General features: G+C 36.6%; 1 protein-coding gene across 2 annotated transcripts in view; it reads right to left on the bottom strand.

Annotated features, from left to right (window-relative positions):
• Window positions 1-17,391, bottom strand: part of USH2A (usherin) — a 763,828-nt gene that overhangs the window by 411,307 nt on the left and 335,130 nt on the right. For both annotated transcript variants that reach the window (XM_032289234.1, XM_032289233.1), the window contains exon 29: window positions 15,442-15,633. In XM_032289234.1, the coding sequence (XP_032145125.1) occupies window positions 15,442-15,633 (192 nt within the window). The remainder of the gene's footprint in view (window positions 1-15,441; window positions 15,634-17,391) is intronic.

Here is a 17,391-nt window from a genome sequence, read left to right on the forward strand (position 1 = left end):
CTTTAACTTACATAAGGTCTGACACTGAAATTATTGAAACTCTCCAAGAAAACAATGGAGCTAAGCAAAGAGAAAGGCAAAGAGACAAGAGGAAAAGAAAAGAAAGAGAAATGAAAGTCATCCCTTATGATCAGTGTCCTAGCTCCCCTGCTACAAGCCTCTGATATTGTTATCCAATTGTACAGAGGAGGCTGCGTTTGGAGAGAGTGTACCCTACAGCGCTCGAGTCCACACAGCTAAAAAGCAGTAGAGCCAGTATTAGATCCTATGTCTTCTGGCCCCAAGACCTTTATTCCTCCCATTTGACCTAAGCTCCAGTTCCACAAAAAAGAAAAAAAAAGGGTTGAAGAAATGTTATTTAAAAATAATAGCACACTTTTTACTATAAAATACCTTATTTAAAATGCACCTTACAATGTGTTAAAAGGTTTAAATTTATTACTGAAACCTATTGTCTACAAACAGAAATTAGCGGTCTTGTCCTCCAAAATGAGTAAGTTTGTATGCCTAGAATAATTCTTTACAAAAATGACTTATTCATAAGAAATTCTGTGTGTGTGTGTGTATTATATATATAACCCTTTTAATTCATTCCAAATATAATGTAAATATAAAATGATCATAATAGGTAGAAAACAGAAAAGTCTGGCTGTCTGTTCTTCTTTATCAAATCTGATTGATAACCTTGACGTATTTGTATTGAATGTTTATAAGCATTGTGGACATGCCTAGTTGATTATCACTGTAGAACAAAATTTATATATTTTCATCATTTTTAACCATGGCTCAACATGTTACAAAAAGAAATGCAAACCCTTTGGTATAAATACTTACTGCATAAAATAAAATGAAAATCTTGTTTAAAAAAAACTCTTTCTGAAGATTTCACAATGTACCAGTAGTTCAGGGACATTATGTATTCAGGAGAGTTAGACAAAGCTATTAACTCATCAACACTGCATTACCTAATGAAATCCTTCTACATTAGCTAAGCAGGAACATTACATCATTTCTATTTTTACTATTTATGTCATAGGCCATATTTTTGTCCTGTGAATTTTTTCAGACCAGTTTCTTTCAAGATTTAGATTTAAAGAAATAGTTTGTAGCCTATAATCCCAGCACTTTGGGAGACCGAGGCGGGTGGATCACCTGAGGTCAGGAGTTTGAGATCAGCCTGACCAATACAATAAAACCCCATCTCTACTAAAAATACACACACACAAAATTAGCCAGGTATGGTGGCATGTGCCTTTAGTCCCAGCACTTGGGAGACTGAGACAGGAGAATTGCTTGAACCCAGGAGTTGGAGGTTTCAGTGAGCTGAGATGGTGCCATTGCCCTCCAGCCTGGGCAACAGAGCAAGACTCTATCTCAGGGAAAAAAAAAAAAAAAAAAAAAAAGAAAAAGGAAAGAAAGAAATTGTAATAAACTACAAATATTGTAATACTGATTTATGGTCTACTATAAAAACTGGCTTTTATCTTTAATAACACCATCAAAAAGAATTCCTTTTTATTTACTTTTGATGTTTGCCTATTGTGGCAAAGACCACTAATTGTCCCTTATTATATATTATACTTCTTTTCCTCAGTTAAGTAAAAAAACACTTTTTAGCTGGGCAAATGGCCACTTGGAATAAGGACAGTATTTTTCAACGTTCCCTGAAGCTAGATACAGCCATGTGACCATGCAAGATAACCAGAGGTAGAGGAAGAACTTCTAAAATATGTCTTTAAAGTGAATGTGAGTATTCTTTGACCATTATTCCTTCCTGCTGGATGGAAAGCAGAATGGATGGCAGGAGCTCAAGCAGTCATCTTGGACTATGAGGTAGAAGCCTTGTCCATAAGGATGGCACAGCCAAAGGATAAAGTGTGTGAGTCTCGCACTGTGAACATCCACCTCTGCATTGACTTACTGTGGTCACCTATTACCATGGAGAGAAAACTTCATCACTATTATTTCAGGTTCTCAGTTTCTCAAGTGAAATGAATTAAAAAGGATAAACCCTCTCTATTAGGTTTTCCCTCATAAAACTTTCATTATCTACATAATCTTATATACTTCAGAGAGTACTTGGGCTATATTTTAGTGTTATAAAAATCATATTACAAAAATAAGACCTTGCACTAGTGTAGAACATGGTAGATCACGCTTTTAAATAAATGAATATTTTCTGTTCTGTATATTATCAGCACTGCAGCAGTACTGGCTTCCATTATTTTCCATTTCAAATATGTAGTGGCTGAGTTCTACTCTGAGGTCTAAGTTTTGGAATTAATCTTTACATTCTATTACCCTACTATTTTTTCCTATTGGGAAATGTGTATTAAGTTCCAAATATATATTCAGGTTGTGATAGCTCAGTATATTCTTCTAGAAAATTAAAGAACTGCCCCAAACCTCCTGAAACTGATAAGCAAGTTCAGCAAAGTCTCAGGTTACAAAATCAATGTGCAAAAATCACGTGCATTCCTATACACCAATAACAGACTTAAAGAGAGCCAAATCAAGAACAAACTTCCATTCACAATTGCCACAAAGAGAATAAAATACCTAGGAATACAACTAACAAGGAATGTAAAGGACCTCTTCAAGGAGAACTACAAGCCACTGCTCAACGAAATAAGAGAGGACACAAACAGATGGAGAAACATTCCATGTTCATGCTTAGGAAGAATTAATATCGTGAAAATGGCCATACTGCCCAAAGTAATTTACAGATTCAATGCTATCCCCATCAAGCTACCAATGACCTTCTTCGCAGAACTGGAAAAAACCACCTTAAACTTCATATGGAACCAAAAGAGAGCCCGCATAGCCAAGTCAATTCTAAGCAAAAAGAACAAAGTGGGGGGCATCACACTACCAGACTTCAAACTATACTACAAGGCTACAGTAATCAAAACAGCATGGTACTGGTACCAAAACAGAGATATAGACCAATGGAACAGAACAGAGGTCTCGGAAGCAACACAACATATCTACAACCATCTGATCTTTGACAAACCAGTCAAAAACAAGCAATGGGGAAAGGATTCCCTGTTCAATAAATGGTGTTGGGAAAGCTGGCTAGCCATGTGCAGAAAGCAGAAACTGGACCCCTTCCTGACACCTTACACTAAAATTAACTCCAGATGGATTAAAGACTTAAACATAAGACCTAACACCATAAAAACCCTAGAAGAAAATCTAGGCAAAACCATTCAGGACATAGGTGTAGGCAAGGACTTCATGACCAAAACACCAAAAGCATTGACAACAAAAGCCAGAATAGACAAATGGGACCTAATCAAACTCCACAGCTTCTGCACAGCAAAAGAAACAATCATTAGAGTGAATCGGCAACCAACAGATTGGGAAAAAATTTTTGCAGTTTACCCATCTGACAAAGGGCTGATATCCAAAATTTACAAAGAACTAAAACAGATTTACAAGAAAAAAACTAACAAGCCCATTCAAAAGTGGGCAAAGGATATGAACAGACACTTTACAAAAGAAGACATACGTGAGGCCAACAAACATATGAAAAAATGCTCACCATCACTGGTCATCAGAGAAATTCAAATCAAAACTACATTGAGATACCATTTCATGCCAGTTAGAATGGCCATCATTAAAAAATCTGGAGACAACAGATGCTGGAGAGGATGTGGAGAAATAGGAACACTTTTACACTGTTGGTGGGAGTGTAAATTAGTTCAACCATTGTGGAAGACAGTGTGGCGATTCCTCAAGGACATAGAAATAGAAATTCCATTTGACCCAGCAATCCCATTACTGGGTATATATCCAAAGGATTACAAATCGTTCTACTATAAGGACACGTGCACACGAATGTTCATTGCAGCACTGTTTACAATAGCAAAGACCTGGAACCAACCCAAATGCCCATCGACGATAGACTGGATAGGGAAAATGTGGCACATATACACCATGGAATATTATGCAGCCATCAAAAACGATGAGTTAGGGACCTTTGTAGGGACATGGATGAACCTGGAAACCATCATTCTCAGCAAACTGACAGAAGAGCAGAAGATCAAACACCGCATGTTCTCACTCATAGGTGGGTGTTGAACAATGAGAACACATGGACCCAGGGAGGGGAGCACTACACACTGGGGTCAGTTGTGGGGAAATAGGGGAGGGAGGGTGAGGGGTGGGAAGCTGGGGAGAGATAGCAAGGGGAGAAATGTCAGATGTAGGTGATGGGGAAGAAGGCAGCAAATCACACTGCCATGTGTGTTCCTATGCAACAATTTAGCATGTTCTTCACATGTACCCCAAAACCTAAAATGCAATAAAATAAATAAATGGGAAAAAAAAAGAAAATTAAAGAACTATTGATAAAAGACTCAGGAGACTTAAGTAAAGAACAGTAGCTCAATACTCAGTCCAACTCAGCATGAAACAATATTAACATTAGGTTAACTATGGGGTTAGTAGCAGAAAGCTAAATTTATGAATTTAAACATTCCTTTGTTCATTCTTTTAAGATAAGTATATTAATCACCTACTTTGAGCAAGGTAGTGAACAAGGCTTAAAATAAATATAATACATAAAACTTGTCCTCCAGGATCTTATTGTCTGTTGAAGAAATAACACGGGTGCACAGAGAATACCATAGGCAGTTTTAGCAAGGGTGGAGTAAGAACTTTCAGTTGAATAGAAAAAAAATATCATGGCATTGAATTACAGTCATTTCTCTGCAGACTTCTCAGGTAAGTATAATTATATATATATGTATATATAATACATTATATATATTATACATGTATTTATATAGATATATGTACATATATAATGTATATATACATATACATATATAGTATACCTATATATGTATATATGATATATAGAGCATATTTATATAATGTATGAATGTACATATATACACATATACATACATATACAGAGTATCATTTTAATCTTATTGATGATACTCTGTGTAGCTGAGTTTAAGTCACGAAGTTAGGCATAAGGCAAAAATAACATGATTTAAAGTTCCCTTGACAACTCCTTATACGGCCCATAAAGTCCAACACATTTGGTTTTGTGTATGCCTCTAACTCTTCAGAAATCAACGATTCTTCGGGGCTTTTAAGTCTTCATTCTTTTTGTAGACACCAAAACAATGAGTATCACTTCTTTGTCAATGATTGGGAAACCCTAAAATTATTCAAACATTCTTTCCAGCCAACAGATATTGACAATTTAATACTGGATAGCATCCTTTGCCTATGACATTATTTATATAGGTTTTTGTTTGGTTTGGTTTTTGCTTTTTTGCTTTCTTCTCCATCCCTAACCCATTTCCAAAACATGTAGTCAAATGTTTGTAACTTAAATGCATGCAGGTAAGCCTCTACCAAGACATTACAATTATAATTAATATATTGAATTATACTGTTCTCATTTTTATATGAACCTGTTGGGCATCTTGTAATTGAGAACTAGGTTTTTGCTATATTTTATTTTGTTGTTGTTGCTGTTTTTCCATTTCCCATATAAATAGTGAGCTCCTTGCATTTCTACATTGGGCATTACAGAGTGGGAGGGGGCTGGTTGGAAATTCAGAATCCAACACCATATTCCTAGATCTAGTGAATCAGAATCCATGTTACCGAGATCCCCAATTCTTACTTCCTTTCTACTGGGAATTATCAGAAGCACTGCGCCTGAGGTTCAGGGACCCTACTGATACGAACTCTCTTTCTTCATTTGCCTTGGCATTTTTCTGGCAGCAAAGCTAACACAGTTAGAACAAGAAGCAGAAATAAAGCAGAGACAGTTGCAAGCCTAGCAGGTGAAAGTATTTCCTTCTAACCTAACCATTCCTCTACGCTAGTGCCTTTCAATATGCGGTTCATAAACCTTCCAAAAGAACCAACTGGTGCACTAGGTAAAATGCAAATTGCTAAATACTAGCCCATATAACAGAAACATGTGAGTGGTCCCTAAATTTGCATTTTATAAGTAATCTGAGAATCACCTTATGACCAGTAGAATTGAGAGTCACTAATTATTACTAGTAGCCATGGAAAAGAGGCAAAAATTAGAGACAGATTTTCAGCATGAAATCCACATTATTCAGATAAAAAAATTAATATCCATTGTTTGTAAAGACTGAAACAATTTTAGTGGCCAAAGTATATTATTATTTGTATTATAATTAAAATGGCTTTTAATTTTTTACATAAATATAGATTTATTTGGTTCATCTGGAAGATTGTTCTTCTTATTGATTCATTTTCCAAACTATTGAAAATAATGAATAATATTTATTACTACTATTTGTTATTTTACCTGAGGAAGGAATATAGTCCCTAGACTTTAACTCAATGTAATGCAACAATGAAATTGAGAAAATACTTTCTGTATACCAATTATATCTGTAGCACTCGATGCCAGGTGCTGTAGTAATTATGCTGATAGTTTATACCTTGCAGAAAAAATAGTTTGTATATGTGCAAAGTCTTGAATCCATTCACTCCTGAAATAATTTTAAATCAAATTGTGAAGTCAGTTTCTGAGCAGTCCTCAGTTCGAGGGAAAACGCCAGTCCTGTCTCTCTGGGCTGCAGCTTTGCATGTTAACAGGGCTGCAGGGAAAATCAGCAAAAGCTACCCAGAGTTAATTGGAGCCCTTTCAACAAATCTAAAGATACATAGGAGCGATAACTGAAGGGCTTTCTACCCTGAGGCTCCGGCTGAGGAAATGAACCTTAAAGAACTCCTTGCTCTGAACCTTGGCCTTGGGAGGGCACAGAATCTAGACCCTGTGGCCCAAAGGGGCCCATTTGCTCCTGAGTAGGGCTGTTAACCCTTGGACTCTCCATTGCAACTGGGATTTATCTCATTTAATCCTCTGGTAGCCAAATTCATGAATGGTAAATATTCTGTTTCACTATTCTATTTTTTTCAGTTCTCTTAGTTGATAGTCATTTTTAATAATTTTGCTTTTATCTTCTGCTTTTTGTAAGTCTGAGCATAAAATCCCACTTCCCAATAATTATTACACTTAATTTTTGTCATCCTATGATATTCTTTTACTGTTTTCTATTTACTTTTAATAGCTTATTATTTTTTATATGCATTTAATTTTTTCCCTACTAACATTTTGGAGTTTCAATAGGGAAATGAAAGTTATAAGAATTTCTGGATAAAATTTAAATGTGATCACTGGTGACAAACTCTTCCTTTAAATAGAGTTTCTCAATGCTGGCTGTACAACAGAATTACCTGAGATTCTTTAAAAATACAAATGCCCAAGTCATATTCCAGGCCGATTGAATCAGACTCTTTTCAGGTGGGGCACACAGGCATCAGTATATTTTTTAAAGCTCCCCAGGTGACTCAGTAATACACCTATAGTTGTGAACTATCATCTTTTAAGAATCTCAGTGAAATGACCAAAGGATACCAGGCAAAGACAATGGACTGTTAGAAGGAAACTCCTGGGCAAACCCAATCTTAAACTGGAAGCAAATGCCAGCAAGCTCTTAGCATTCCTACTCTACCAAACACGTGGAAGAAAGAAGCTGAAACTGTAGGGTGACTGCGAAGCTAATGCAAATTTACCCCACTGACCCTGCCATCACCTTAGCGAAAGGATTTTATTAACAGCAACTAGCTGCTTAGTAAGATGATTTGAAAACGATTTAATTTTCCCATGCAAACATCCAGTCAGAAGATTATTTTAGAGATGAGGCAACTGAACAATGGAGGTGAGTTTGGAGGAGAACATTTAGCTAATGGAAAAATTGTAACTCGAAAGAAGGATGAGAATATAGCCCTCTAATTACAGAAGATTGTCATATTCTGGGGAGGATTTAATTCAAGAAACCTGTAAAATTCAAAAATCATGAGTTGCATGCCATTTATAAGACCTAAAAGAACTTGGAATCCACTAAATAAGAGACAGAAGGTAAGCAGTAAACAACAGAGATGAAGTCGACAGTTGAGAACAGCAAGAGACAAACAGAAATCAAAGCAAGCTAGATGAGGAAAACTGCAGATCAAATCAAAGACTGAACTGGAAAGATTAAAAATCATCTTAGAAGTTTCAAAAAGCAGAATCAACAGTATAAAAATCAGAAAATTGAAGGAAAAACAATTATGGGACTATAACCCAGAATTCAGAAACTGTAACACAGAAATGATAAAGACAACTATTAATTCATTGAACACTCACTATATGTCTGTTCCTGAGCAAAATATTTACATAATTCATTGTAATCTTTATGGCAACTCCATAACATAAATAAGACTTTCATCCCCAATTTATGAAGGAGGAAACTCCAATGTAAGGATATGTTTTTAAATTTGCCTGAGGTCACACAGCTAAAAAGTACCATAGGTGGAATTTGAACTTAGATTGATCTGATGCTACAAGCTGTAATCTGTACGACTAACATGAGGAAGACAATTTGGGAAGAAACATACAATATTGAAAACTGCTATTCTCACCAGAAGTGATGATCATAAACACAATGGCAGATTTTCCAAGCTGAAGAAAGACCCAAATCTGAAGAATAAAAGAGCTTATTATACAACTAAAAAAAATTAAGAAGAAGAAACCAGCACATTTTCGGATAACATTTTTTAAACTTAATTGGTAAATAGCCCTATACTAACCAATAAAGCTAAATTTCCTTGTATATTCAGTGTCAAAATTATTTTATTTAAATAGGACTCTAACAACACAAATTAACTTAAATATTAAAATCTCAACAGAAGTCACCTCAGAAATGCTAAACGAGGATTTCTTTCAAGATCAACAGTAAAACTGCATATACAGGCTTCACCTGATTTTCTCTCTTTTGGTACTTTGGTTTCTCAACCAACTGGCAAAGCAGCTGCCATAAAACAGTGTCTACACCCCTAACATCTCCACCAAATCCAACTTGCTGGCTCTCTGCTTCCTCAACTTCTTCCACCTCACCTCCTAGTATTCCTTTTGCTTACTGTGAAATCCTCTGACTGATAATTATCCAAGCTGGCTTTAGTGACTCTCTGTTCACATTCTTCCCTCATTATCCCGAGTCTCCACAATGAAAAGTCCACCTGACAACACTGGAGTTCTTCTTAGTCTTTAAGATTACCTTCTACATATATCCTTGACAACTCACTGTGGCATTGAGAGCAGCCAATTCCTTGAAGGAACAAAAATCAAAAAATTCATAGTCCACACTGGCAAGAAATGTAGTGGGGTAAAAAGAAGCATGAGAAAACAAGAAATAATAAAACTGGAAAGCATAAATCATGATGGCAGAAAGAAGACCAATTATATCAATTACTTAAAAAAATATGAATAACTCCCCTACTTAAACATAGAGAATTTCAAGTGAAAGATAAAACTAAAACTACAGAGATATATAGAAGTCCTCACTTAACGTCATCAGTATTTTTTTTAAACTGTGACTTCTGAGTGAAATGATGTACAGCAAACCCAATTTTCCCATAGGTTAATTGATGTAAAAAGGAATTAAGATGTTATGGCATCTTTCTGGTCACAAAGCATCACCAAACTTCTATAGACTACTACTATTAAACATTGAAATGAATATGAGCTATACATCCATTTACAAAAGATTAATCAAAACGAGAAAATGATGTACTCAAATATGGTAAATCAGTGAGTGACAGTGGTCATAATGGTGCAAAACAAGTAATAAATGCTTGCCAGGTGAATGTCGTAAGGAGTACCTTCTACCAGCACAGAGTTCAAACCTCAGCAATCACAGACAAGGCAGCTTGCTCAGCCCTGTGGTACTGCATTGCTTGTTTCGTGCATCCGTATGATTATCATAGACTTTATGAATGTTTGCTTTACAGTGATTTCTATTTATTCATTCATTTATTCCAATCTGCTTAGTCCAGTTCAGGGTTGTGAGTGGCTGGAGCCCATCCCAGCAGCTCAGGGCTCAAGGTAGGAACCAGCCCAGGACAGGCTGTCGTACCATCACAGGCCACACTCACACACACCGGCACTCACTCACTCTGGGGCCATGCAGACAGGCCAATTCATGTAACGGTCACAGCTTTGGGATGTGGGAGGAAACTGGAATACCCAGAGAAAACCCACAAAGACATGGGAAAAATGTATAAATTCCACACAGACAGTGGCCCTTGCTGGGAATTTTTTTTTCTTTTTTCTTTTCTCATCAAACTTAAAAGAAAACAATGTTGAATGAAGGGACTTTCCAAGTTGTTGCCATGCAGTCATGGGCTACAAAAAGTTTTAGTCAACAACAGGCAACATATAGGATAGTGGTCCCATAAGATTACAATGGGTGCTTTTACTATACCTTTTCTGTTTTTTGATCTGTTTAGATACACAAACATCATTGAGTTACAGTTCCCTACATTATTCAATAAAGTAACATGCTGTGTAGATTTGCAGCCCAGGAACAGTAGGCTATAGCATCTAGCCTAGGTGTGGAGTAGGCTGTGCCCTCTAGGATTATGTAAGTGCACTAAACGATGTTTGCAAGGTAGTGAAATCTCCTAATGACACATTTCCAGAACATATCCATCCTTCAGCAATGCATGACTGTACCTAAAGTAATGAGACTCTGAAGGTTAAAAAATTGTTATTGTAAAAGTAATAAAAATTTTTAAAAATGCAAACGAAAAATATCTCAGAAATTTACAAAACTTCACTCATCGTTAACAAAGTTAACGCTTTCCTTAGTTTTTGACAAATTCAATATATAAAAATAAATAACAATTGCTCAGTGGTTCTCTGATTTTCTTCTCCCAATACATCACTCCCACGTATGACATGCCTGTCAGTAGCATCCTGTACTATATTATGTTGGTTTATAATCTGTGGGATCTCTCCTTCAAGAAGGTATCCTTCAGAATCTTGGGAGAGGCTGGTTGAATTTGAAAAGCCTTTCTGCTCCCTGTTTCTGATTTGCTCTTACCCTAACCTTAGAATCACTATTTCGAGGAATATGCATTATATTGTATCAATATGTTATATCTAATATAAACAAATAATAATCAACCCTAAGTGGAGAATATATATTTTAAAAAATCACCCATTTTCAACATTTTAAGGACATTATATTAATTATGTAAAATATTTTTTAAAATCTGTACATAAAAATGCAAATCAAACTTTTTTAAAAATGACAAAACTGGGGGAGTTGCATCAGATAAGACAAATGTGAATATTATTCTTCATATGCAGGGAAAAGCTTTAATGAGAAAACGTGTATGATTCAATAGAAGTATTAACAATGTTGCTGGGTGCAGTGGCTCATGCCTGTAATCCCAGCATTTCAGGAGGCCAAGACAGGTGGATCGCCTCAGGTCAGGAGTTCATACCAGCTGGGCCAACATGGTGAAACCCTATCTCTACTAAAAATACAAAAATTAGCTTGGTGTGGTGGTGCACATCTGAAATCCCAGCTACTTAGAAGGCTGAGGAAGGAAATCTCTTGAACTTGGGAGGCAGAGTTTGCAGTGACTTGAGATTGCACCACCGGACTCCAGCCTGGGTAACAGACTGAGACCCTGTCTCAAAAAAATAAAATAAAATAATTAAAATTAAAATTAAAAAAACAAAACAAAACAAAAAACAATGAACCTGCTTAGACACATTGCAAAAGAAGTAGAAATGGCTAATAAACATTTAAAAATTAATCTCTCTAGTAATCACATAAATACAAATTAAAACAATATTCTGACACATTTTGCCTTTCAAATTTGCAGTTATTTTTAATCTGTAAAACTTGGTGTTGGCTAGATAAAATGAAATGCACAATCTTGCATTCTGCTTGCTGGTGAAGGCATAATTTGTACAGCCTTTTGGGCAGTATAAAAATCTCTATCCTTTTCTTGAGAAATTACCATACATTAAGCATAGTGTTACACACTTTACAGATACCCTATAGGTAACATTGATACAGTGCATTCCACATGTCAAGCACTATGCTGTGTGCCTTACATATATATGAATTCATTTAATCTCCACAGCTGCCCTGGGAGGCAGGTAGTTGTATCTCATTCTTATTTACCTACAAGGAATCTGAAGTACACAGAGATTTATTGAATTGTCCAAGTTACACAGCTAAAAAGGGTTAGTGCTAGAATATCATATCACTTAATATTTTTAATATTCTTCTGAGGTAAATATTACTCTCCCATTACATAGGTTAAGACTTATAGATCCAGAAGAATGTGGAACTTATCTAAGTCACAGGGAAGGTATATAGCAGAGATTTATAGCAATGTCTGACTTCAAAGTTCAAGACTATACAATGTCTTAAGAGTCTTTGATGCAGTTCTTCCATTTCTAGGGGTTTACTCTATCATCATTGTTAGGAATTCTCCTAAGGATTTACATGAAAATTTCTTTAAATTGTGTTAATTACAAAAGTAATTGTTGGAAACCCAGGAAGTAGAGGGACAATGAGACAAAATATGATTTCACAAGAGGCAGTGCGGGGACATGGATGAAGTTGGAAACCATCATTCTCAGCAAACTAACATGGGAGCACAAAACCAAACACCACATGTTCTCACTCATAAGTGGGAGTTGAACAATGAGAACACATGGACACAGGGAGGAGAACATCACACACCAGGGCCTGTCAGGGGTGGGAGGCTAGGGGCGGGATAACATTAGGAGAAATACCTATTGTAGATGATGGGTTGATGGGTGCAGCAAACCACCATGGCACGTGTATAACTATGCAACAAATCTGCACATTCTGCACATGTACCCCAGAACTTAAAGTATAATAATAAAAAAAAGGAAAGATTTTTGAGGAGAGGTACAGGATGTTGGACGATCTGTAGAACAGAATCACGACCAGGGAGAAAAAAAAATGCTATGAAAAAGATGAGAATAAGTATTACAGTTATCCAGGTAAGTTGTCCAGGCAAAAGATGGTAGTGGTTTGGGCTGGCCAGTAGATAAGAGAAGAAGTGGATGAATTTAACACATATTTTGGAAAATAGAATGACAACTATGGATATGAGGTGTGAAGGAGGTAGAAAGCCCAGAGTAACTCTCAAACTTGATTAACTGGGTGGCTGGAGGTATCTACTAATCATGAGAATGCAGAAGAAGCAAGAGTTCAGGTTTGGTAAGTGTAGGAGGTGAGAGACATCCAGCTGGAAATGGCACTGTGTCCAAAGGCCTATTCGATGCAGACATTTGGATGTCTAGGTGGGATGTGCATTTAGGAGTCAACAGCAGCAGCAGCTACCAGGTTTTTGATGTTATGAGAATCAGTAAAATTTCTGGAGCAAGCCGGAAAAAATGAAAGAGAGAGAAGAGGGACCAGTTCTAAGTCCCGAGAATCTCCAATATGTCGTCACACTTTAGAAGTAGTAGTAAGCAAAGGACAGTGAGAACAGGGTCCCTGGAGAACCAGGAGGTAAGCAGAAGAGTCACAGAAGTGAAGAAACATTTCGAGAAATGATGAGAGAGTTACTGTGTAGAATGCTGAAGAGTGGTGAAGACAAGGAGTGTAAAGCGTTTTTTGCCTATGTAAACATGGCAGTTCTGGTGCTCTTCACAAAAGTAATGTGCAGAAGCCAGATAAAGTGAAGACAAAATGTACGCAGATACTTCATGCCAGACGACAGCCAAAAGGAGAGTGGGAGCCATAGCTGGAAGTTTAGACAGAAAGATTTTTGTGATTAGTTTGGGTTAGTGTGTTGGTTTTTAACAGTGGAGATAAAACTTGAATGACCCTAGGAAGAATCCACCCAACAATGGTTTTCAAACTCTGGCATGCATCAGATGTAGCTGGGGGCTTGTTAAAACAAAGACTACTGAGCCACACTGCAGACTGTCTGATTTCTTGGGTGTGGGGTAGGCAGGAGAATGTGCATTAGCAAGTTCCCAAGTGAACCCAGTAATGCTGGTCCTTGGGCCGTACTCTACTGCAGCAGAGAGAGGCGTTAAAAACACAAGTGAGAGGAAGATAAACTATCAGTAACATCTCTGAAAAAACAGGAAGAATCAGGGTCCAGAGGATTTGTGAAGATTTCTATTTTTGATAGGATAAGAGAAGCTTTGTAAAACAGAAAGGAAAAAAAAGTGTGAAAATAAAAAATAATTATGAAAATAGAAAGATAGCATAGCACACACCTCCTATATGTCAAAATGGTTTTAAGTGTTTTAGCATGCATTCATTCATCCAACCCCTAATAACAACTCCATCAGGCAGATAAATGCAATTGATAGGTACATTTGGTAGTAAGAAAGTAACAGAAATCCTATACAATAGATTGTTTTTTCTCTGGTGTCTAATTTAATCTAAAATAGAACACTGTCAGCTGAGTAGGTTGAGAAAGGGAGGTAACGTGTATAGTTTGGAAATATATAAAATATTTAATCAGGAGAATGGGGGAAGGAGCTTATTCTGGAAATACGGTAGGACTGGTGTCATTACTGAGTGCTCATTCGAAAGTGGAATTGAGCATTTTTAGCAATAAACTACTTGATATTTTCTAGCCCTTGTAACTGCCACATGCAAATTGTGAAAGGCAAGCTGTGGGCTTCATCAGGTTGGGTTTTTATAAGGTGGAAAAATAGGAAAGAAGTGAAGGGTGTGAATTTGTTTTTCTTTTGCTAAAAGTTGGTAGTATATTTGGGCTGTGCATTTCAAGGAGTCTAAAGAAGAAGGTAAAGGCTTGAGGGAATTGACCAACAGGATTATGAGAAAACATTTAAGGTTTTTCTAACATCCATTCTGACTGTTCACATTGTAAGATTTTTTGGTAGAGGAAAATGTTCTTTTCTATCAAATTTGACACATTTACTTTCTTTTTATCAAAGGCTTAAATTCAACTCTCCCCTTAAATGTGCTTTAACATTTCATGAAGCTGAAAAATGTTCTTACTACACACGCACAAATTTGAGTGTGAGATGTGTTAATGGTGTGTATGAGTATATTTCATTATAATTATTCTGCATGGCACACCACACTGTGAGAAATCGATTCACTGATTTGCCAGTCCAACTAACTGGGGCTCTAAGACTCTTCCACCTTGAGATAATTAGGTTTAATCAGCAATTTTACAATACATAATAGTGGTGTGAACTGGGGCTAGTCCCAAAGAGTAAATTTTTGCTTGGTGAAATAAGAATTTGTACACAGGGTTTCCAAAAGAGATCTATATGGTGTTAAAGGGCTATAGCTACCTATGATGTAATCTTTGGGGAACAGGTGGAATATTAACTTTAGAATGAAGATTATCCATGAGAGCTCATGTACATTGTAGAATTATCCTTTTTATCCTAGGTAGATACAGGATCCCACTATATTAGATGGTTGTTTTTTTTAATTAGACAAAATATATGTATATTTAACACATTTTTCTAAAGAAGTTTGCAGAAGATTTTTATTTAAAATCCAAACAAAAAGGAAGTTAATAAGATCTACTTCATTAAAGAATTGCCTTTACCTGTGAGGGTGCTTGTATTGACAAATTCAGCAGTGGCAGAGGGCATGTGGGGTGGACGGGTGTTGTCCTCACTGTAGGCTTTCAGGATGTACTTCTCAATTACACCTCTGACAACAGGTTCATCCCAGGTCACCTCAATGCTGTATCCATTTAAGCTGTGGACTCTTGAGGGAGTTGGCACACTTTGTGGAGCTGTGAAGGAATAAAAGAGAAAACAGGGAAAATGGCAGTTCTGAGAAGACTATCGCTCCTATTCTTCACTTTTAATGGCCACAGTAAATCAGGCTCAACCATTAGCATAAATACAATTTATTAGAGTTGTAACTTTTCAGCATTGATTTAATATGACTGCACATCTTGAGCCATTCAGTTTAAGCGATATTTCAAAACCATCAAAACTCCATCGACATAACATTCTTTCAAGTCTAGTCCAGGTTTTCCAAAAACATTTAATGTACCAGACGTGTTTAAACATCACTCATAAAAAAGGAGGTGGATAGTAGGCAGATAACAAGTTCAAGCAATATAATGATGTACCCCCTTTGAAGCAAGATAATTAGACTGTTATTATACATAGTGGTTTGACACTTTTATATCTTCAACGTATTAGCCAAAAAAGAAAAATCACAAATGTGATTGTGTTGTACTTGAATGCCTGGGCCCATTTTCCAAATTCAATTGTTTTTCAAATTAATTTCTAAAAAGCAAAGTTCTACAACATATGATATATGGAATATATTCTTAATTGCAGTTTTTTTGGGGAGGAGGGGTGGGATAAAGGAGCTGGTGCCCTTCAGATTCTACAAAGTCATTTTCAAAGTCTTGTTCTGCAGAATATCTCAAAATAATAACACAAAATGAGAACGATTAAAAGAACTGCAAAACCTTAGTTACAACTGGAGCCCCCTAATTTTAAAAATCTATAATCTTTAACCATTTATTAGACATTTCTACAGTTCTGATCAGTAAAAACTTCATCACAGCTGAGTGCACTGGGGACACAAAGAAAGAGCCCAAGGAACTCTGTGGCAGGATGATGGATGAGAGACCTGCTCTGGCTGCTCATGGACTCCCGAGCCCTGTCGATGGAGGATCACTTTGGTTTTTCCACGTCAGATCTCCTCCTCTCCGACTTTACTGTTCAGCCCAATAAAATAGGACAGCTTTAAGGGAAACAAAGTGAACATAAAGGATAAGAGGAAGCACCGACGGGGAGAACCACTCTCTGGGCAGTTAAACCACCACGGGCACCTACAGAAAACACACAGGCCACACGATCGAGTTGCAAGACAGGAACAATGGGAGTGATGTTTATTTTATTAGTTCTGAAATCTGGTACAGGGCAAAGTACAGTACTGTCTAACAGATGGTCTTCTCATAAGGGACAGAGCAAAACTGACTAAAAAATAATTAAATAGTGCAATTATTCTCCAACCCTTGGGAGCATGTAGCTGCTCAGTGTTGTGGTCAGATTGTAGATATGAATTTATGGCATAGGACTGTGGTCATATCATTGCTATAAATTCAGAGCTCTATTTGTGTACTTTCTCAGTAGTACTCAAAATGGGGACTATTAAGCTAAGTAAGCAATGTGCTTTCCAGACACCTATTAACGTTGCTGAATTACATGCAAAGCAGGCTTTATAATATATTTGTTAATAAAGTAGAAGGGTATGAAATAGGAGCAGAGAACATGTCAGTAACAAGTGAGCATTTTATATTGGAGCTTTCTCTTAGCTCTGAAGTTCAAAAGGATTTTAAGAGATCGTTCAGATCACTGTCTTGCCTATAAATAGGTGATAATTTAAATCATCCTGAAAAAGTGTCAAGTTGTCCTCTTCTGGAAAATATATAGGTAGAGAGTCTTGAAAATGACTCTTAGTTGCTAATCTCAGTATTTACTTATATTTTAGATTAAGAAGATTCCTCAAAGGGTGCCTGGGATAGTAA

Source organism: Sapajus apella, unplaced genomic scaffold (genome assembly GCF_009761245.1).
Source record: "Sapajus apella isolate SASKATOON/1434 unplaced genomic scaffold, GSC_monkey_1.0 scaffold22, whole genome shotgun sequence".
NCBI classification, from domain to species: domain Eukaryota; kingdom Metazoa; phylum Chordata; class Mammalia; order Primates; family Cebidae; genus Sapajus; species Sapajus apella.